The sequence below is a fragment of the Nanorana parkeri genome, unplaced genomic scaffold (genome assembly GCF_000935625.1).
Source record: "Nanorana parkeri isolate BGI_ZX_2015 unplaced genomic scaffold, ASM93562v1 scaffold1462, whole genome shotgun sequence".
Taxonomy (NCBI): Eukaryota; Metazoa; Chordata; class Amphibia; order Anura; family Dicroglossidae; genus Nanorana; species Nanorana parkeri.
Genome location: NW_017307730.1, coordinates 23,734 through 46,686, shown reverse-complemented (window position 1 = coordinate 46,686; position 22,953 = coordinate 23,734). Strand labels below are relative to the sequence as shown.

General features: G+C 51.1%; 2 protein-coding genes across 2 annotated transcripts in view; one reads left to right on the top strand and one right to left on the bottom strand.

Annotated features, from left to right (window-relative positions):
* PRADC1 (protease associated domain containing 1) overlaps positions 1–8,109 on the bottom strand; it is an 11,081-nt gene extending 2,972 nt beyond the window's left edge. The window contains exons 1-3 of the mRNA XM_018570141.1: positions 8,018–8,109; positions 2,179–2,279; positions 1,091–1,200 (exon numbers count right to left, since the gene is read on the bottom strand). Of these exons, the coding sequence (XP_018425643.1) occupies positions 1,091–1,200; positions 2,179–2,279; positions 8,018–8,069 (263 nt within the window). The 5' untranslated portion in view covers positions 8,070–8,109. The remainder of the gene's footprint in view (positions 1–1,090; positions 1,201–2,178; positions 2,280–8,017) is intronic.
* Positions 8,110–8,645: 536 nt separating this feature from the next.
* CCT7 (chaperonin containing TCP1 subunit 7) overlaps positions 8,646–22,953 on the top strand; it is a 14,764-nt gene continuing 456 nt past the window's right edge. The window contains exons 1-11 of the mRNA XM_018570140.1: positions 8,646–8,746; positions 10,760–10,913; positions 12,785–12,891; positions 15,135–15,260; positions 18,608–18,660; positions 18,748–18,919; positions 18,998–19,162; positions 19,526–19,714; positions 21,179–21,276; positions 21,409–21,541; positions 21,639–21,845. Of these exons, the coding sequence (XP_018425642.1) occupies positions 8,741–8,746; positions 10,760–10,913; positions 12,785–12,891; positions 15,135–15,260; positions 18,608–18,660; positions 18,748–18,919; positions 18,998–19,162; positions 19,526–19,714; positions 21,179–21,276; positions 21,409–21,541; positions 21,639–21,845 (1,410 nt within the window). The 5' untranslated portion in view covers positions 8,646–8,740. The remainder of the gene's footprint in view (positions 8,747–10,759; positions 10,914–12,784; positions 12,892–15,134; positions 15,261–18,607; positions 18,661–18,747; positions 18,920–18,997; positions 19,163–19,525; positions 19,715–21,178; positions 21,277–21,408; positions 21,542–21,638; positions 21,846–22,953) is intronic.

Genomic DNA, 22,953 nt, shown 5'->3' with positions numbered 1-22,953 from the left:
GGGGGGGGGGGCAGGAAGGAGGGAGTTGCGGCCGTGACATGTAAAATGTAATTATACGGTGCAGCTACCCCAAAAATAAGACCTAGCGCTATCAGGGATTTCTGTAATATGAGACCTACCACCGCACTAGGTCTTACTATCGGTGTAGGTCTTACTTTCGGGGAAACACGGTAGATCACTTTTAGTTTTCACCTTCGAGCAGCATTGCCGGGTGGCACATCTAACGTGCATGGTACACAAGGCCAAGGACTTGTATCTGAGGTCACAGTCAATGCTTCCGTCCAACTAACCAACCAGCGTATCCCTATCCAACCCTGGACCAGCAAAGCGGATTGGTTGCCAGGAGGCCCGGATCGCTGGAAGGCAAAAGCTGCATCGCAACCGGCCAAATAAAAATGATAATGGAGCAATGCAGCCAAAAAGTGTATGTGAGAGGTTAGGAGACTGCAGCCAACTTTTGTACGAGACCTCAATTTAGCATATGAGGGACCTTCCGCCGTTGGAGCAGAGAAGGAGAGGGTCTTCAGGGACCGGTCTAGCATTCAGAAAGGACTGAGGATCGGGCGAGTATAACTCTGTTATTGCAGACCCTAGACCAAAATGTGCACTTAACCCTTACAGTGCCGGGGTAGCCCCACTTCAAGGGCTAAACCTTAAGTTGCCTAGAGTCCTGTGACCTATAACAAAAATAACCCTATACCAAGTTCAATGCATAGCCAAACCCTACGGGGGCTTCTGTGATGTCACAATGACGTATGATGCGCGCGTAGCGTACGAGTGACGCCGACAAGCAGCCTCTGTGTCATGCGTGACATTTGTCTGGCTGATTGCGGTCACCGTGTCCCCGAGGAAGAAGCAAGGGTTAAACGCCGGGTCTCCAGAACCCAACTGTGCAATCAAGAGATTTCACATTCCCCATTAATCATTCTGTTTCCATGGATACGGGAAACGTGTAAAGATAAAAGGATGTCAGGGCAACGCTTCTGTTTAATATGTTAATACGTTTTCGGTTAACCTTCTAAACGTCTAGCGGTGGTCGCAGCTCTGCGGATTGATACATCACATGGGGTGGCTGCTGCCCAACACTCACCCCCTCTCCACCAGAGCGATCTGGCCTTGGATGAACACCCCATTATTGAGTTCTCCGCACGCCTCCGGAGGATCCGCCGGGACCAAGTGGATCTGGTCATACCGCTGACTCTGCGGGAATATATACTACAGGTCACTGCATGAGTTACAGTCAGTACATCAGCGCCAATGCCCTCCTATATTTACACACTACCCCACCCGCCATCAGACTGGAGGCACAAAGCAACAACAAAATAGTAATAAAGTAACAAAATCATTAAAAATTTTAATTAACTATGATCTGTGACATCACCAAGAATGCAGCCTATCCCATCACTAAAGAGCGGTGACATCACTGAGAATGCAGCCTATCCCATCACTAGAGAGCGGTGACATCACCGAGAATGCAGCCTATCCCATCACTAAAGAGCGGTGACATCACTGAGAATGCAGCCTATCCCTTCACTAGAGAGCGGTGACATCACTGAGAATGTAGACTATCCCTTCACTAGAGAGCGGTGACATCACTGAGTATGCAGCCTATCCCATCACTAGAGAGCGGTGACATCACTGAGAATGCAGCCTATCCCATCACTAGAGAGCGGTGACATCACTGAGTATGCAGCCTATCCCATCACTAGAGAGCGGTGACATCACTGAGAATGCAGCCTATCACTAGAGACCGGTGACATCACTGAGAATGCAGCCTATCACTAGAGACCGGTGACATCACTGAGAATGCAGCCTATCACTAGAGACCGGTGACATCACTGAGAATGCAGCCTATCACTAGAGACCGGTGACATCACTGAGAATGCAGCCTATCACTAGAGACCGGTGACATCACTGAGAATGCAGCCTATCACTAGAGACCGGTGACATCACTGAGAATGCGGCTATTCTCCTGCAGTCGGTCAGATCACCCCAATGCTACAGCTGCCGTCCTGGGGACACTCTACAGGTCTATGGCAGGCCTGCTAAACACCTGACCTCTCCTGGGCCCAACCACCTACAACACTTCTGGACTTCAGATCCGAGTCTTCCTCTTTGGGTCGGGTGAACATGACACAACGCGGTACATAACGCCTGTGTGCAAAAGCCCCGACTTACAAACACTCCTCCGAAGTCCTTGGCTGGGGTGGCGGTGAATATGTAACGGATGTCCCCCGGACTCAGCACTTGGAAGTATAAATATTCCTGGAAGCGGATACCTGCGGACAGAAGAGGCGTCAGCAATCAGATCATGGTACATAGAGAGTGAAACATCCCATAATGACCCCGGGCTCATCTCATGGTGGAGTCTGAGGAGCAGCAGCATGGATGGCCGGCACTACACATTTACTGCTATTGCACCAATGTACAAGGACAAGGGGATGACCACCTATCAGCAGAAGGAATGAGAGCAGCAGCAATGGCGGGCTGTACCCCCAGTCTACAGTTGTACCTTAGGCACAGGGCCGGTGGTGCCACTAGACAAACTAGGCAGCCACCTAGGGCGCAGCCTCGACCACTCACCCCCCCATCTATTTCAAATTGCAAAAGCCAATAGCAGGCTGGGTATTGCACCCGCCCACTGAGCAGAAGAGCAGAACTTAGAGACAACTTTCCCTCTCGGGTCCGCTCCTCTGCTCAGTGGGTGGGGTTTCGAGAGCCAGTCTGCTATGGGCTATTTCTAATTAAAATGGCCAATATTGCTCCCGACTGCTTACATCCACCCGTCACCTGCAGAAGGTAGCCGGCAGGAGAATGGGGCCGTGCCGGGGAGGGGGATTGGAGGTGCAAGTAGGTGGGCTTGCCTTGGGCGCAAAATAGTCTAGCACCGGCCCTGCTTAGGCATTCTCTATCATTGTGAGGAGAGTAGCATGGACATGCAGCATCCCATATTTCCTAACCACACAGGGTGAGGCAGCCTCCTCTGTGCCTCCAGCTGTTATACCAAGCATTGTCCAGCAGGGGGAGTGAGAGAAGCAACGTGCTTAGGCAGCACCAGTTCCAGCTGTGACCCTATTTATACAGGGACAGGCAGCCCCCCTCCGTGTCTCCTGCTGTATACTAACCATAGACCGGAAGGAAAAGTGAGAGGAGCAGCAGCAATCAGGCAGTACCCCGGGTTCCTATCATCATACTAACCATATAGCAGAGTCAGGCAGTACCCCGGGTTCCTATCATCATACTAACCATATAGCAGAGTCAGGCAGTACCCCAGGTTCCTATCATTATACTAACCATATAGCAGAGTCAGGCAGTACCCCGGGTTCCTATCATCATACTAACCATATAGCAGAGTCAGGCAGTACCCCAGGTTCCTATCATTATACTAACCATATAGCAGAGTCAGGCAGTACCCCGGGTTCCTATCATCATACTAACCATATAGCAGAGTCAGGCAGTACCCCAGGTTCCTATCATTATACTAACCATATAGCAGAGTCAGGCAGTACCCCGGGTTCCTATCATCATACTAACCATATAGCAGAGTCAGGCAGTACCCCAGGTTCCTATCATTATACTAACCATATAGCAGAGTCAGGCAGTACCCCAGGTTCCTATCATCATACTAACCATATAGCAGAGTCAGGCAGTACCCCAGGTTCCTATCATCATACTAACCATATAGCAGAGTCAGGCAGTACCCCAGGTTCCTATCATCATACTAACCATATAGCAGAGTCAGGCAGTACCCCAGGTTCCTATCATCATACTAACCATATAGCAGAGTCAGGCAGTACCCCAGGTTCCTATCATCATACTAACCATATAGCAGAGTCAGGCAGTACCCCAGGTTCCTATCATCATACTAACCATATAGCAGAGTCAGGCAGTACCCCAGGTTCCTATCATCATACTAACCATATAGCAGAGTCAGGCAGTACCCCAGGTTCCTATCATCATACTAACCATATAGCAGAGTCAGGCAGTACCCCAGGTTCCTATCATCATACTAACCATATAGCAGAGTCAGGCAGTACCCCAGGTTCCTATCATCATACTAACCATATAGCAGAGTCAGGCAGTACCCCAGGTTCCTATCATCATACTAACCATATAGCAGAGTCAGGCAGTACCCCAGGTTCCTATCATCATACTAACCATATAGCAGAGTCAGGCAGTACCCCAGGTTCCTATCATCATACTAACCATATAGCAGAGTCAGGCAGTACCCCAGGTTCCTATCATCATACTAACCATATAGCAGAGTCAGGCAGTACCCCAGGTTCCTATCATCATACTAACCATATAGCAGAGTCAGGCAGTACCCCAGGTTCCTATCATCATACTAACCATATAGCAGAGTCAGGCAGTACCCCAGGTTCCTATCATCATACTAACCATATAGCAGAGTCAGGCAGTACCCCAGGTTCCTATCATCATACTAACCATATAGCAGAGTCAGGCAGTACCCCAGGTTCCTATCATCATACTAACCATATAGCAGAGTCAGGCAGTACCCCAGGTTCCTATCATCATACTAACCATATAGCAGAGTCAGGCAGTACCCCAGGTTCCTATCATCATACTAACCATATAGCAGAGTCAGGCAGTACCCCAGGTTCCTATCATCATACTAACCATATAGCAGAGTCAGGCAGTACCCCAGGTTCCTATCATCATACTAACCATATAGCAGAGTCAGGCAGTACCCCAGGTTCCTATCATCATACTAACCATATAGCAGAGTCAGGCAGTACCCCAGGTTCCTATCATCATACTAACCATATAGCAGAGTCAGGCAGTACCCCAGGTTCCTATCATCATACTAACCATATAGCAGAGTCAGGCAGTACCCCAGGTTCCTATCATCATACTAACCATATAGCAGAGTCAGGCAGTACCCCAGGTTCCTATCATCATACTAACCATATAGCAGAGTCAGGCAGTACCCCAGGTTCCTATCATCATACTAACCATATAGCAGAGTCAGGCAGTACCCCAGGTTCCTATCATCATACTAACCATATAGCAGAGTCAGGCAGTACCCCAGGTTCCTATCATCATACTAACCATATAGCAGAGTCAGGCAGTACCCCAGGTTCCTATCATCATACTAACCATATAGCAGAGTCAGGCAGTACCCCAGGTTCCTATCATCATACTAACCATATAGCAGAGTCAGGCAGTACCCCAGGTTCCTATCATCATACTAACCATATAGCAGAGTCAGGCAGTACCCCAGGTTCCTATCATCATACTAACCATATAGCAGAGTCAGGCAGTACCCCAGGTTCCTATCATCATACTAACCATATAGCAGAGTCAGGCAGTACCCCAGGTTCCTATCATCATACTAACCATATAGCAGCAATCGGCAGTGGGAGAAGCAACAGGGTCAGGCATTGCCCCATATATAAACTTTTATCCCCCAGGAACCCTTGCAATAAAGTTCAGACCTTGGTGAACCCCTGCTAAAAAGTAGATCTACAACTCCCAGTATATCAGTGTGATCAGCAGGAGAGGTGGCCTCTTACGTTGGTGGTCAATGCAGATGGGCCCCTTGCATTTGTTCTTAGTGAAAGAAACCCCCCTCCTTCTTCTTTACGTTGGCCACCAGTGAAAGAAGGCCCCCTCCTCACATTGGCCACCGGTGAAAGAAGGCCCCCTCCTCACATTGGCCACCGGTGAAAGAAGGCCCCCTCCTCACATTGGCCACCGGTGAAAGAAGGCCCCCTCCTCACATTGGCCACCGGTGAAAGAAGGCCCCCTCCTCACATTGGCCACCGGTGAAAGAAGGCCCCCTCCTCACATTGGCCACCGGTGAAAGAAGGCCCCCTCCTCACATTGGCCACCGGTGAAAGAAGGCCCCCTCCTCACATTGGCCACCGGTGAAAGAAGGCCCCCTCCTCACATTGGCCACCGGTGAAAGAAGGCCCCCTCCTCACATTGGCCACCGGTGAAAGAAGGCCCCCTCCTCACATTGGCCACCGGTGAAAGAAGGCCCCCTCCTCACATTGGCCACCGGTGAAAGAAGGCCCCCTCCTCACATTGGCCACCGGTGAAAGAAGGCCCCCTCCTCACATTGGCCACCGGTGAAAGAAGGCCCCCTCCTCACATTGGCCACCGGTGAAAGAAGGCCCCCTCCTCACATTGGCCACCGGTGAAAGAAGGCCCCCTCCTCACATTGGCCACCGGTGAAAGAAGGCCCCCTCCTCACATTGGCCACCGGTGAAAGAAGGCCCCCTCCTCACATTGGCCACCGGTGAAAGAAGGCCCCCTCCTCACATTGGCCACCGGTGAAAGAAGGCCCCCTCCTCACATTGGCCACCGGTGAAAGAAGGCCCCCTCCTCACATTGGCCACCGGTGAAAGAAGGCCCCCTCCTCACATTGGCCACCGGTGAAAGAAGGCCCCCTCCTCACATTGGCCACCGGTGAAAGAAGGCCCCCTCCTCACATTGGCCACCGGTGAAAGAAGGCCCCCTCCTCACATTGGCCACCGGTGAAAGAAGGCCCCCTCCTCACATTGGCCACCGGTGAAAGAAGGCCCCCTCCTCACATTGGCCACCGGTGAAAGAAGGCCCCCTCCTCACATTGGCCACCGGTGAAAGAAGGCCCCCTCCTCACATTGGCCACCGGTGAAAGAAGGCCCCCTCCTCACATTGGCCACCGGTGAAAGAAGGCCCCCTCCTCACATTGGCCACCGGTGAAAGAAGGCCCCCTCCTCACATTGGCCACCGGTGAAAGAAGGCCCCCTCCTCACATTGGCCACCGGTGAAAGAAGGCCCCCTCCTCACATTGGCCACCGGTGAAAGAAGGCCCCCTCCTCACATTGGCCACCGGTGAAAGAAGGCCCCCTCCTCGCGTTGGCCACCGGTGAAAGAAGGCCCCTCATGACGTTGGCCACCAGTGAGAAAAAGGCCCCCTCCTCACGTTGGCCACCAGTGAGAAAAAGGCCCCTCATGACATTGGCCACCAGTGAGAAAAAGGCCCCTCATGACGTTGGCCACCAGTGAAAAAAGGCCCCTCATGACGTTGGCCACCAGTGAGAAAAAGGCCCCTCATGACGGTGGCCACCAGTGAGAAAAGGCCCCCTCCTCACATTGGCCACCAGGGAAAGAAGGCCCCCTCCCCACATTGGCCACCAGTGAAAGAAGGCCCCCACCTCACATTGGCCACCAGTGAAAGAATGCCCCCACCTCACGTTGGCCACCAGTGAAAAAAGGCCCGCCCTTTACAATGGTCACCAGTGGGAGTAGGGCCCAACTTATGTTGGTGGTCATCTGTCTAGATATATTAGAAGCCCTTCACATTGATGGTCAGTGGTAAGAATGCCCCTTACCATGGGGCTCAATTGGAGAAATGCCCCTCAACCCCTTACAGATAACTAAAAAGATCATTGCTGTTAGTGGTCAACTTTTAAAGAGTCGAGAGCGGAGACTTCACTGGTCCCACATTGTCCGCTCAGCTGAGTGACACCAGACCTAGAACTATAATACACGGGCACCATCAGGTGAGGGATCAACCTGCCGCTGCTCAATGAACTCCTACAAACCTCTGAAGGGATCCTGGTAGACCAAGGCTGCTCTAACCATCCAGGGTCAGGTGGTCCCCCATGTGTTATACATTGACCAGCAGGGGGAGTGAGATGACTAACAAAGACAGGCAGCACCCCATGTCCCCAGCTGTTATACCAACCAATGACCAGCATTAAAGTCAGGCAGCACCCCATGTCCGCAGCTGATACCCTAACTATCCAGAGTCAGGCAGCCCCCCCCCCCGGTAGGCTCAGGGTCAGGTGGTCCCATGTGTTATACTATACACTGACCAGCAGGGGGAGTGAGAGCACTAGAAGGCTCAGGGTCAGGTGGTCCCCATGTGTTATACTACGCACTAACCAGCAGGGGGAATGAGAGCACTAGAAGGCTCAGGCAGCACCCCATGTCCCCAGCTGTTACCCTAACACTACACCACCCAGTGTCGCACAGCCCCCACCCAGCCTCCAGCTGTTATACTAACCATTGACCAGCAGGGGAAGGGAGAGCAGTAGCAGGGTCAGGTGGTCCCCCATGTCTTCCCGTAGTGCGGGTACATCAGTAGTCTCCCTTCTCAGTTGTATCACAGTCCAGATGGGTCAGGACACACCCACCCTTTCTTCTATTGGTCTAGAGCTCTCCAAACCTGATTGGAGCATTTAAATGTCATTCAGATGCTGCCGTAATCTTACTAATGGAAGGTAATAACCGTAATCTTCTTAGTGGGCGGTAATCACACTTTCTACACCTTACTCCGGGTCAATGAGTGATTGTTGGGTACAGAGGTGATGATGGTATGCCGGTGTTCTTTTCACCGGGCTTCCTAGTTTAAAGACACCTGACAGCACGGAGGTAGCAAGATGGCGCTCAGTAGCTTCAGTGTCACGGTATTAAATAGTTAAAGGAGGCATGAAATCTAGAGGCCAATCACCGAGAGCGAGGCATGGAACGCAGGCTGTGGTCTCTATGGTAACGTTCACGTCCGGTGTTAAAAGCTCCGACCAATGGAAAGTCACCAAAAAGCTCAGCGGCCAATCAGCCGCGCAGTTACGGAACGGAGGCGTGACCCGCAGGCTACGGTCTCCATAGTGACAGTGGAGGGATCCGCCTAGAGTGAGTTGACGGTTGGAAGGTTCCGGAAGGTTCCTGTGTCCCGCTGCATTGTGGGAACTGTAAGGCCGGTCGGGTTCCTGAACGCAGTGACAAGATGATGGTGAGTGGGACAATCCTCCGCCATCCTCCCTGGGGACAGCGGGGATCGGGGCCGGGTGTTGCTCCGTCCACAGCCCGGGCTCCCAGGGTGTCGGTCATTCAGATATCAGTCGGCCAGTATCTCCGTGTACCCCCATGCACCCCGGAGAACAGGGAGAGGGGCGGGGGGTCACGTGGTCAGCTGGCATAGCGGGCCTGAGAGAGAATGAAAGACCCCACTGTATGTAGATTTGGGGGTGCCCTGTGACTCGTGCACTGTGTGGCAGGGACCTCTGTATGCAGATATGGGGCGGCTCTGTGACTTCTGCACTAGGTGGAAGAGACCACTGTGTTGAGATGTGAGGGCGTCTTTGTGACTCTTGCACTAGGTGGACTAGACCACTTATGCGAATATGGGGGTGCCTCCTGTACCGGGTTGAAGAGGCCACTGTATGCAGATCTTGGGGTGACTTGCACTAGGTGGAAGAGACAACTGTATACATATCTGGGGGTGTCTTTTGACTCTTGCACTAGACCACCTATGCAAATCTGGGGGTGCCTCCAGTACCAGGTGGAAGAGACCACTGTATGCAGATCTTGGGGTGCCCTTTGATTTGCACTAGGTGGACTAGACCACTTATGCAAATCTGGGGGTGCCTCCAGTACCATGTGGAAGAGACCACTGTATGCAGATCTTGGGGTGCCCTGTGACTTGCACTAGGTGGAAGAGACCACTGTATACATATCTGGGGGTGACTTTTGACTCTTGCACTAGGTGGATGAAGCCACTCTATGTAGATCTGGGGTTGCCCTGTCACTCCTGCACTAGGTGGACTAGACCTTTTTGGAGGAGGTGGTAGAGACCATTCTATGTAGATCTGGGATGCAGATAGTAGATATGGGGGAGACCACTGCACCCAGATGTAGGGGTGTGTGTGCCATATATATATATATTTGAAGGGTCCCTGCACTGACTGCGGGAAGTCACCAGTGAAGCTGTGCGGTGGGTTCTATTATCTATGGGTGTCAGTGTTGGCCAATGTATGGACCCCCCGGTGGTGTTATGGAACATTCCATCTTGGATTGTTTCTTCTCTGCAGAGTTTTACTCTTCAGTCTGCTCCTTCAATGGCGGCTCTGGACGGGTTTTTTTCTTGGTAAAAGTTCCATCCTTTGGGTTCTCCGATGGGTTGCTGATGGGACCTTGTGAAGGTCCTGGGTGAGAAGCTGGTTCCTCAGATGGCGGTGTCCTGTGAGGAGCGCCCCAAGTGAAGAGTCAAAAATTTTGGTTGTAGACTTTATTGTTGATCAGTAAAAAGGACACACCCCTCAAAAATTATTTTTGCTGATCAGTCTAGGACCAAATTATCATTACATGACTCCTCACTTGAGGTGCTCCACACGGGGGATGAGGTGAGATTGGGACCAAACTCAGTCCAAACCTGAGCTCCTCCCATCAAGGAAGTACTGGGGGCACTGCTACCCAATCAGCTGCGGGCCATTTACCTTATATGGCCCGCAGCTGAGATGTCATTTACCTTATATGGCCACATAGGGCTTCCTTTTGTGTTCGGGAAGAGCTACAAACACAAGAACGACCCTCGTGGTGGGGCTTCTGCTGCACCAGGACTGCTGTCCATGGATGTAAATGGTCCAGGGCTGGTCAGAGGCCCTTAGCTGCAGGACTTCCATTACCCCCCCCACTCTTGCAGACCTCCACCACATTGTGTGATTGGTCCCCTGTAGACCCTTCTCTTCAATGCTCTGGCCAGTGGTGGGACTGTGAAATCATCACGTACAACGCAGGAGCAACAATCCCGCATTGTGTGTGAGGAGAGCGAGGGCCGGAGACAAGAGGAGGGCACCAGAAGCCGGGAATATGGTATTCCAGCTCATCCCTCTACCTATTAACCAGCATTTATCCCCAAATTCGGCTCCACTGGGACCCTGGAAAGTGTGGAGGGAGTTCATCCCAATCAGGTGACTTCTAATGGTGGCAGTGAAGGTTTCCTCATTCCCGTCTCTTTCTCTTGCAGTCCACACCTGTTATCCTGCTGAAAGAGGGCACGGACACCTCGCAGGGGGTGCCGCAGCTACTCAGCAACATCAATGCCTGCCAGGTGATCGCCGAAGCCGTTCGCACCACCCTGGGCCCCCGCGGCATGGACAAGCTCATTGTAGATGACCGAGGTGAGTGAGGTGTACATGTCTATAGTCGGGTCTTCTACCTGTTGGACTCTACCAGTGGGATTCCTGCTCTTGAGTTGTCGGGTTTTCACCCATTACAAGGGGGTCCTGCTGGCCAAATTCTTCAAGGCGGGCCAGGAACAGACCCCTGAGCTATAGCCGGGAGGTCTCGGTGCCGGAACTCAAAAGAGAAATGCCGACTCAACGTCCTCTCCACCCGTGAGTGAGACCTCTCTTTTCTTCACGTGCTCCTTTTAGACCTCGCTCACACAGCGTAAAGTCGGGCCGTACAGATCTGCACGGCCATATCGGGCCAATCCCGGTGTTGCGGGTGATGGCCGAGGACGCGGCCGTAAGCTGTCATATTCACACCATATCCATCCTGCCTGCATCCGGGTACGGACCCCCGCTCCGGTGTGCGTACAGCCGCGTCCTCCCATAGGGAAGAACAGGCTGCTGCATGCAATCACTGGCAAATACCACATAGTTACATAGTATTTGAGGTTGAATAAAGACATTAGTCCATCAAGTCCAACCTATTAGGATCTCATTCTAGGAGTACCCGTACCCCTGTATATTACCTGTACCCCTGTATATTACCTGTACCCCTGTATATTACCCGTACCCCTGTATATTACCTACATTTTTGGGGTTCTTTTTACTATCTGCGATATGGAGCTATGAGGTCACCCACTGTCATGTGACACTGTTTAGGTCTAGAGAGTTACCTTTTATCAAAGGTCACCTGCTCCGCAATAAGAAGCACTAGTTTTTTGTGGTCACGGAACACGGTGGAGCGCTGTGTAGGTGGGGCCAGTGGGGGAGCGCTGTGTAGGTGGGGGAGCGCTGTGTAGGTGGGGCCTTGGCTGTATCCCAATGGAAACGCCAAACAAAAACGGCCCAAAGAAGTACATGTACTTGTTTGAGCGTAGGCCGTTTTGTATTGCGTTCAGACGGGCGGAAATACGGAAAGGTGTGAACCAGACCCATAGGAAACAATGGGATTTTCATGTTTGTACGTTTTTGTAGAGCGTTCATAGAGCGTTGAACGCGCGACAAAACGTAAAGGTGTGAACAGGGCCTAAAGGAGACCTATGAGGGGGGGGGTGCTTTTCACTCACCTCATAGTTCTCGCCGACCTGTGACAATGAGACTGTCACGGGTCGGCTCAGTAGATCGGAAGTGAGCGAACACATACCGGCGCTCGCTCACTTCTCGATCATCTCCCTGCAGGGATTGCCCGCTCCGATCCTCCAGCGCTGACTGGAGGAACGGACAGGGGAGTGGGCGGGTACAGCTGGGCGGATCTCAACAGTATTGTCAGGATACGTCCCGGCTGCGGCGCTCTCAGTACATGGTGGGCAATATACCCGCTATATACTGAGCTTTGTGTCACAGGAGGAGGTTAGTATATGTCCTCCTGTGACCCTGAAGAGAACTATGAGGATAAAAAGGTTACCCCATAGTTCTCTTTTCAGTAATCCCTCCTGTACACATCCTCACTATGGCTGTCATATCTTTTTGAACTCCTAAACATTTGCTGTGACATGCACAGCTCGGGGTACATTTTGGTGCCAGAAAGAGCGTGTGTGTCCAGAAGTTACTTCATTCCGGCCAATCAAGATGTCGAGACCAGTGAGGGACTTGCACTTTAAAAGAGATCCTACCGCTTTGCACTGAATGGTGACATGTTCTCTTTAATCTCCCCGCCAGTAAAGGGAAATGTTTGTGTGACGCTCTCCCGAGAGCCAGAAGGAAAAAAAAAACAAGTTACTATTGGCCAAAAATATCTGCGAGCTTGTTGCAATGTCCCATCAAAGCTGTTACTTGTATCCTATGCAGCAGCCATGTTTACACCCGTGTGTCTCTTTTAGGAAAAGCCACCATATCCAATGACGGGGCCACCATTCTGAAGCTCCTGGACGTGGTACATCCTGCCGCCAAGACCCTGGTGGATATCGCCAAGTCACAGGACGCCGAGGTATGGACAGTCTGAGATTACCGCGTGATGGATGTTCATGAATGTAACAGAGAGAGAAGAGCGAGTCGCAGATCAGAGGCGGAGTTCAGTCATTTGTTGTAACTTGAGTTTGCTCCTCTTCCTGTGGACACGTATGGCAGCTGCTTCTCTTGTGTCCTTTAGGGCCCGTTCACACCAGATGCAGTACGTTCCGGCCCGATTCTAGTCAGAACACACGGCCTCTCATAATGGTCGGCTCACTATGTTGTGGGGCGTGGTGGACCATTGAAGTGAATGGCAATGTAGCCACACCCACATCGCAATGCGATCAGCCGTACAGGATCGCAAGGCACATTATGCCTGCGGTGCAGTCCGGTCGAAATGCTGCAAGCACTGTCTTGTTCGCACCGGACCGCAGGCATAATGTGCCTTGCAATCCCTGTGGCCGATCGCATTGCTGCCGGAGGGCGTGGTTACCGTGCCATTCACTTCAATGGCCCGCCACACAAAAAAGTGCGCCGGCCGCAATGTGTTCTGGCTAGAATCGGGCTGGAAACGCACTGCATCTGGTCTGAATGGGCCCTAAGGGAAACCTGTAAAATATAAGGGAATGTTTTGCAGGGACAGGTGTATAATTTTGCCACTTTACACATCAATGGTTCGGCCCCACCTGGAGTATGCGGTGCAGTTTTGGGCACCGGTACAGAGAGGGGATGTCCTTGAACTGGAGAAAGTCCAGCGGAGGGCGACCAAACTCATAAAGGGGATGGAGGACCAGAGCTATGAGACACGGCTACTAAATGTAAACATGTTTACGTTGGAAGTAAGGAGATTAAGGGGGGACATGATTTTCATGTACAAAATGTTCCATAGTCTTAGCAACAAACTCTTTGAGATTAATTCCGTAACAAAGACTAGAGGACACCACCTAAAACTGGTAGAAAAAAAAAAATTAAAACACAAGGGGCGAAGGGGGTTCTTCTCAGTTCACGCGGTTAGGGTCTGGAACTCACTGCCTCAAGCGGTAATTTCCGCAATTAATCTAGAATCATTCAAGAGGCTTTTGGACAACTTTCTGAGAGACCGTAAACTACAAGGGTACAGGTGTCTGAGCTTCCTGTGCCATGGAGGCCGCTCTGTCTGAGCTTCCTGTGCCATGGAGGCCGCTCTGTCTGAGCTTCCTGTGCCATGGAGGCCGCTCTGTCTGAGCTTCCTGTGCCATGGAGGCCGCTCTGTCTGAGCTTCCTGTGCCTTGCAGCCATATTGATCCATTGCCTTCAGTACTCTGAGACACCGAAGACATTGCTCCGTTCATTGATCAGGTAAAACAATGAATGGTGGAGGGGGGGGGACGACTAGGGGTGGGTTTTGGGGTCATGTCTAGGTACACACTTGTTTGGCAGAGGTTTAGTGCTCTATAGCCTTGGTTCTCAACTGGTGGGTCGTGACCCAAACGTAGGTCACAACCCCATGTTCAGTGGGTCGTTGTGAGAGGTTGCTCAGCCTCCCCTTTCGCAGCACTGTCGGTTCTCGTGCCAAGCAGCCATTTAAAATATGCTGCCCGGTGCTGAGTATCAGCTTGTGGTGGAATGGGATGGGGCTATGGCTCACGAGGGAGCTCCATCCATATGTTCAACTCCCTCACATGTCCTGTAGAGGAGCCTGGACTGGAGTGACGTCACATTCTGGGTCCCGGCACCTCTACAGGGCATTCAAGGGAGCTGTACCAGCATTGCACATATTGATGGAGCTCTGTCACAGCACAGCTGCCCACACTGGACCCCAGGCTAAGGATCCCCTCCAGTTCTTGGAATGCTATCCCGAAAGCACCTCCCACCCACAGTTCAATCGCCCACACTGTACCGCAATGTTGTGCGTTCCATTGCACAGTGACTTGGGTCGCATGAAGGACAAATATGGGTCCTGAGGTTGCACAGGTTGAGAACCGCTGATTTATAGCATTATTAGGAGGCAGAGAGACCATCGCCTCCTATTGGTAGAAGTGACAGTTGTACATTTTATCTCCGGATTACCCGACCAGTCGGCTTCCTGCCATTCTCCGCCACTTTCCAGTGTTGCGAATAGGGCAGCACAGCGCGGTTTTGGGATGTGAGAAGCTGATACGTTCCCTTGTGATGTGAGCGGTAAATGAAGATTGAGTATTTGTATTTGGGTCACGTTGTATTACTGAGCACTGTAGAGGTGAATGTGATTGTTGTGGCCCCACCACCATGTGTCTGATGTCTGTCATTTTGTGTTCCCAGGTCGGCGATGGAACCACGTCCGTCACACTGCTCGCTGCCGAGTTCTTAAAGCAAGTGAAGTCGTACGTGGAGGAGGGGCTCCACCCACAGATCATCATCCGGGCCTTCCGAACCGCCACACAGCTAGTAAGTACCTGTCCTGTCAGCCATGCTGGCGCTCTTCACTCCTTCCTGGGGGGTACATGCACGGTCTGGCAGCTAGCATTACTCCATGTAGTAAGCCGCCACCATGACTGGAGAACCCTTTTCACCTGTCCTTCCTTTGTGACCCAGTAATCTTCTTGTACACATCCTCATCATGGTGGTCATATTTAAACCATTGCTGGGACAGGCTGGCTTCTTCAGCACACGGATTCCATTGAAGGCTCCTGTATGGTGTCAGAGCAGCTCAGCCAGTCACTGCTCACTAAGTTATAGACTTCAGATTGCACTGCGCTGCCAAATAGCTTTAGTTCCAGTGCCTCCTACATGCGTCTTTAATAAACTGACAGATTGAATCGCTTTATAGAGCGTTCTTTATTATTGGTAATTATATAGTACATAGTGCACATTGACATCAGTCCCTGCCCTTAAAGGAGAACTATGGGGTCAGTGTTTTTCCCCATAGTTCTCCTTAGGGTAACAGGAGGACACAAACTAGCGTCCTCCGGTCACCCTAAGCTCAGTATACCGCGAGTTACAGCTACAGCACAGGGAGAACATGCAAACTCCATGCAGAGAGTGACCGGGATTCACCAGGGACCCCCAGTGCTGCCACTGGACCACTTTAATCTGTGTATCAGTGATCGGTCGTTGTCTACTGATCACTTTCACCGGCTGTTTTCTGCACTGATTCAGGGGGATGCTGTTGGGCTTGTAAAACTGGAAAAGCAGCTTATAGTTCTGATTGTGACATTTAGTGCTAAGGCATTCAAGACTCCTATAGACCATAGTGAAGAGCAGAGATGATCTTGTGGTTTTAATGAGGGTGTAGGTACTGTACGTGTGTCCCCCTTCCAGCTATGAAGGTTGTACTTTGTGGAAGCGTGGAAACCTCATTATTTCATTAGAAAGCAGTCGGGTCCTGTGACGGTCTCAGGTGGGTTTTGCATTCCCATACAAGTCTATAGGTCAGAAGAAGGTCACATGCACTCGTCAGTTGATGAATGATGTCATCAACCACAGCCCAGATTGGTAGAAGTGACAGTTGTACATTTCTCTGTGTGACCGAACCAGTCGGCTTCCTGCCATTCTCCGTCACTCTCCAGTCTTGTGAATAGGGCAGCACAGTTCCCATAAGTTCCCTTGTGATGCAAGCAGTAAATGAACCGCAGACTGTAGTCTTTTATTGCAAGTGTCCCAGACTGTCAGTTTTTCCCTAAAATAATGTGTTTTGGTAAAGCTGGCATGTGTCCCAAGTGACGAGGGAGCCGGCTTCCCTGCCAATCAGGAAGCCGGGCAGTGTGTAATGACTCGCTGCACAGCTCCTGATTGGCCAGGAAGCTAGGCGTCAAGTCATTACCCGCCTCCAGGCTTCCTAATTAGCTGCCATGCTCCCTCATCTGGAGACGTGTAATGACTCTCCGCCCAGCTCCTTATTGGTCGGGAAGTCATTACCTACCCCCCTCCGGCTACCTGATTGGCTAGAAAGCCAGCTCCATGCTCCCTCGTCACCTGCTGACGAGGCCGGTGAGTCATTACATGCCGCCCGGGTTCCTTAACCACTTGTCCTTAACCACTTGTCCTTAACCACTTGCTGTCCGGAGTGATTTTCTTACATTTGCGCACACACATGATAAAATCTGAATTTTTCAGACCCCCCAAGCAGTGATACATGTTCTGAAGGTAGAGATCCTGTAGAATAAAAAGATGCTAGTTGTAATTTTTTATATTGCACTTTATTTGTGCAAATGTTTATCGAACCAGAATTTTTAGGATCAAATAAACTAATTTAAAATTTAGTGCACAGAAACAGAATATAATACCCAATTGTTTGGTTAAAATATAAGAGACGGGGTCACGTCGGGTAAATGGATACCAAACATGTCAAGCCTTAAAATTGAGTTCACCCGTGAAGCCGCAAAAAACTTCAGTACCCAAATAATTCCCATAGGAGACACTTTAATAGCTTTTACAGCGCATCAGTTTAGTGTTAACAGTGATTGATGGGCCTAGAATTATTGCTTTCCGACGTTGCGGCGATATGTAACGTGTAGCACAGTTGTCGTTTTCGCATGTAGCCGCACTGACGCGTCTCTGCATGTGGGGGGCGGGGGCTTTAAATTTGTTTACATTTTGTTTTGCCTTTTTCTTATGTTACTTAGACCCCAGACCCCTAATGTCACCTAGGGACCCCAGAGCCAGGAGAAGCTGGGGAAGCAAATGTAACTAGTGACACCGGAAGTGATGTCATTCATCACTTCTGAGTCCAGTGATCGAAGGAGAGATCAGCGACTGGAAGCCGCTGAATCTGTCCAATCGTTGCAGGGGGACAGCGGTGCCTGGGGGAGGGGACAGCAGCGCTCGGTACAAACGATCCAGCGGCGGTATAGACGCCGGATCGCATTTACATTAACTAACGGCCATTGCCGGCTCTGTTTAAAAACGATACCAAGAACACGGGGTGCTGCAGCAGCGTTCTTGTTTTAACCACTTTTGCGAGCCGCCGTGTATATACACGTTGTGGCCCGGAAGTGGTTAATGGGACTTCCGGTATTGGTGAGTACCGGAACAAAAAACGGTATGTGTGCATTCCTACTCTGGCCCCACCGAGTGCCACTCAAGCGTACACTGTTGACCACACTAGTCCAGCATACTAAGAACAGGGCCAAGTTCCCCATACACTTGGTCCCCTGGGGGATTCCATGATGGGGGACACACTATAAGGCTGGGTCCACACCTGGGCGTTTTTCAGCGCTGATCAACGCTCAAGAAGTAAAAATCCAATCAATCCCTATGGGCATGGTTCCCACCTGGGCGTATTTCAGCGCGATTTGTTGCGCTGAAAAACGCCCTACGCGCCGAAAAGTACTTGAGCTTCTTTTTCGCGCGTAGGGGGAGATTTCACCGCGTATCCATTGGTATCCCCGAGTGTGGCTCGGGGTTAACAAAGCGGTAACCCCGAGCCAGACTCGGGAATACAACGTAGGTCTTACCTTGTCCGCGATCCCTGCTGTGTCCTCCGGCGCTTCCGGGTTCCGTCCCTTGCGAGCGTCGCAGGGAGGCGGAACCGGCTGGAAGTTTGAAAGTTAAAATAAAAAAGGAGAAAAAAATCATACCACCAAGGAGGTTAAAAAACGAGCGTCGTACGTGCGTTTCATTGGACTATAAAAAGTGCATAAAACGCGCCTATAGGAACGCCCAGGTGTGAACCCAGCCTAAAGAAATATCGCCATACCTTCCTTTTCAGTTAATTTTATTTCCTGATACTTTTTCCCAGTATACGGCAGGTACACCAGCCTGGTTCCTCACTGATCTCTCCTATTCTCTTCCAGGCAGTCAGTAAAATCAAAGAGATCGCTATCACCGTGAAGACAGACAATAAAGAGTGAGTATCTCGTGCTGCTCTTATGAAATGGGACCTTGTGTGGTTTTCATGTTTTGGCTCTAATGTTGGGTGTTTTTTTTTTATCAGTCAACAGCGTCCCCTGCTGGAGAAATGCGCCGCCACAGCCCTGAGCTCCAAACTCGTCGCACTCAAGAAAGACTTCTTTGCCAAGATGGTGGTGGATGCCGTGTCCTTGTTGGACGATCTGCTGCCGCTCAAGATGATTGGCATGAAGAAAGTGCAGGGAGGCGCTCTAGAGGTGGGTTACGTGGCTCGCAGCCGCCTCATGCGATTTCGGTAACTGCGTCACCTTTTACTAATGGCCCTCTCTGTTCAGGACTCCCATCTGGTGGCAGGAGTTGCCTTTAAGAAGACCTTCTCCTATGCTGGCTTTGAAATGCAGCCCAAGAAGTACGAGTTTCCTAAGATCGCTCTCCTTAATGTGGAGCTGGAGCTGAAGGCAGAGAGGGACAATGCAGAGGTTCGGGTCAGCAATGTCGAGGTGAGAACCCTACATGGGAAAGGATAAACTTGTACCGTCACAAGGAGAATCCGTCCATGCAGATATGAGATGATAGTTATCGGTGGAATGTAGTCACTCTGTGACTTCTTATATCATGTGGACTCCAGCAGAAAATTCTTGCCGTAGTTCCTGGCTCTGCTCCCACCTACTATGGGTTGGCCCACTCTATAAAATCTGGGACCCCTTATAATTGCCACTGCAACTCTGCAGACCCAGGGATCGCAGCAGCGGGCTCACCAGCGTGGCATGGAGATGTAATGGAAGCCATTGGGTAGCTTAACTCTCCAATATCTTCTGTTCGTTCTTTCCATCCTGACATCCTTCTCTTTTGTTGTCTCCCAGGACTATCAGGCTATTGTAGACGCCGAGTGGAACATCCTCTATGACAAACTCGACAAGATCCACAAGTCCGGAGCCAAGGTTGTCCTGTCCAAGCTTCCCATTGGGGATGTTGCCACACAGTACTTCGCCGACCGGGACTTGTTCTGTGCCGGCCGGGTTCTTGAAGAGGACCTCAGGAGGACCATGATGGTAGGAAATTGGTCATTTATCACTTAGATTTATTCATGTTGCATAACTCTTACTAAATTTTTATTACTATTGACTTTTATTATACTGTTGTGATTTTTATTATTATTAATATTTTTATAATTATTATTATTAGGGATGTACCAATATTAGTATCGGTGCTGATGGCGAGTATTTGGGGCAGAGAAAGAGAGAGGGGCAGAGAGAGAGAGAGGGGCAGAGAGAGATAGCATTCGTACTCGCCCAAATGCTCCGATGCCTAGCCCGATACTTCCTGTATCAGGAAGCCGGGCAACACGTCATTACACGCTTCCCGGCTTCCCGATTGGCCGGGCAGCGTGTAATGACACGCTCTCCAGCTTCCGACCAATCAGAAAGCCGGGCGCCACCCGGCTTCCCGATTTAGCAGGGAAGCCGTCCACATGCTTCTCGTCACCAGGTGACGAGAAGCATGACCAAATACTGGAAGTCCCATTCAGGAAGCCGGGCGGCATGTAAAGACTCACCACCAAGCTTCCCGATTAGCAGGGAAGCCGTCCACATGCTTCTCATCACCAGGTGACGAGGAAGCATGAAGCCGGCTTTCTGGCCAATCAGAAAGCCGGGCGCTGTGTAATGATGTGGCGCCTGGCTTTCTGATTGGTCGGGAAGCCGGCTTCATGCTTCCTTGTCGCCTCATGACGTAACGAGCATGGAGTCGATTTACTGGGCCTATCGGGAAGCCAGGCGCCGCGTCATTACACAACGCCCGGCTTTCTGATTGGCCAGAAAGCCGGCTTCATGCTTCCTCGTCACCTGGTGATGAGAAGCATGTGGACGGCTTCCCTGCTAATCGGGAAGCTTGGTGGTGAGTCTTTACATGCCGCCCGGCTTCCTGAATGGGACTTCTAGTATTTGGTATCGGCGAGTACCGGAAAAAAAAAATATCTGTGTATCCCGATGTCGTCTTGCATATCACATACTAGAAGTGTTTTATTGCCCCTCAAATCATTGGTGCCAGTGGGATAGTGAACCCCAGGGCAAGAGTCCTTCCTGTCATTAGTGGTAGTGGCCCCCAGGAGAGAATAGACCTTCAAATCATTGTCATTGGAATAGTGGGCCCCAGGAGACGACAGCCCCTCAAGTCATTGGTTTCAGTGGTGGTACAGGAGCCTGCTCCCCCCGCCGATGAAGACAGACCATGCTCGCCTGTGTCTTTCTGTGTGCAGGCGCAGCGGTGCCGGAACTATTTCGGATTAGTCAGATGTAGATCAGTCCACCCATATAGCAATTTACAGTCCAAGGTTCTTTTGTTGATGATGAGTAATAGTACCCTTGCTTTCTTTTCGTGATGCCAGAGCGCCGTGTTTGGCTACCTCTGGTCTGGACTACATTGCTGATTGTACTGTGTGTCTGTATAAAATGCGGACTCGGAGTAATGTCTACTCTTCCATTCATGCGTCTCATTCTGCCTCCTGTTATTCCCAGGCCTGCGGAGGTTCCATCCAGACCAGCGTGGGTGCTCTGACCGATGATGTGCTGGGTCACTGTGCGCTATTTGAGGAGGCCCAGGTGGGAGGAGAAAGGTGAGAGCGGTGGTCATGTGACTAGAGTACCCCATTTGGATTCAGTCTCGCTGGGCAACTTTCCCAGAAGGACTCGGGTCAGCTGTTGTTGTAGGAGTGCGATGGGCTCACACCGGTTCTGTTTGTCTGCAGATATAACTTCTTAACTGGCTGCCCCAAAGCCAAGACCTGCACCATCATCCTGAGGGGCGGATCTGAGCAGTTCATGGAGGAGACGGAGCGATCTCTGCATGACGCCATCATGATCGTACGCAGAGCCATCAAGGTGATTATCTGATGTTGCGTCCATCGGCTGTATGCAGTGGAGGCAGCTGATCTCAGAGGGTTATTTTGGTTGTAACTCATAACTTTGTCCCTTCTAGAATGACTCTGTTGTTGCCGGCGGTGGAGCCATTGAGATGGAGCTGTCCAAGTACCTGCGAGATTACTCGAGGACAATCCCCGGCAAGCTGCAGCTCCTTATTGGTTCTTACGCCAAAGCCCTTGAGATCATTCCTCGCCAACTCTGTGACAACGCCGGATTTGATGCCACCAATATCCTCAACAAGCTGAGAGCTAAGCATGCCCAGGTGGGTACCAGTGTCCTGTCATTGACTACATCCATGTCACATGATTTCCTTGTCTTTAACTATGCAGCAGCAGAGTCTGATAGGTCAATGCATGTGCTTGATCCCTGGCACTCCTATATGTAGGGTGTACACTAAGGATGCACCAATACTAGTTTTTCAGTATAATCGAGGAGTACCAATTCTTTTGTGCCCGATTATCAGGAAGTCGGGCGGCAGATCATGACCCGTCGCCTGGCTTCCTTTTTGCCTGTGAAGCCGGTGTTCTAGCGAAAGTACACCGGCTTCACTTCCTGGTTTCCTGACCAATCAGGCAGCCAGGACGTGAGTCTGATTGGCTAGGAAGCCAGGCTGCCTACCAACATGTGAAGCTGGCTTCCTAACCAATCAGGAAGCCAGGCGGCAAGTCATGACTGGCTTCCTAATTGGCTAGGAAGCCGACTTCACTTGTGCCTAGGCAGCCTGGCTTCCAATCAGCAAGCCAGGAGGTGGGTCATTACGTGTCGCCTGGCTTCCTGATTGGTTAGAAAGCCAGGCTGTTCCTATGCAGCCTGGCTTCCAATCAGGAGGAGGGTCATGATGTTCCGCCCATCTTCCTGATTGGTTAGGAAGCCAGGCTGCCTACCAACATGTGAAGCTGGCTTCCTAGCTAATCTGGAAGCTGGGTGGCGGGTCATAACCCACCGCCTGGCTTCCTGATTGGAAAGGAAGCTGGCCCCATGCTCCCTCGGCACTGCCGGTCAGCGGGAAATCTCCCTCTGACCGGAAGCTGCAATATCGGAGCATTTGGGAGTAGAAGTACTAGCCCAAATGCTCGGTATCGGTTATAAGTTCATTGGCTGCATCAAAGGTATGCATGCATCTTGAGGATTTTAATGCCTACTACAGCCAGGGTGGGGACAGGTTTATGTCTTGCAACATGTCTTCTCTCCGACACGTGAAGTGGAGCACTAAACCTTAAATAGCTGTATGTATAGCTTCTAGTCTGGGAACACCTCTGAGCCATGTGGGGGGAGCGTTCCTGATTCCTGGATAACTCACTGCAGGTTCCTTTTAGTCTCAAACACTAAAGAAGTGGGGGGGGGGGGGGGGGGGGGGTGGGGGGCAGCGA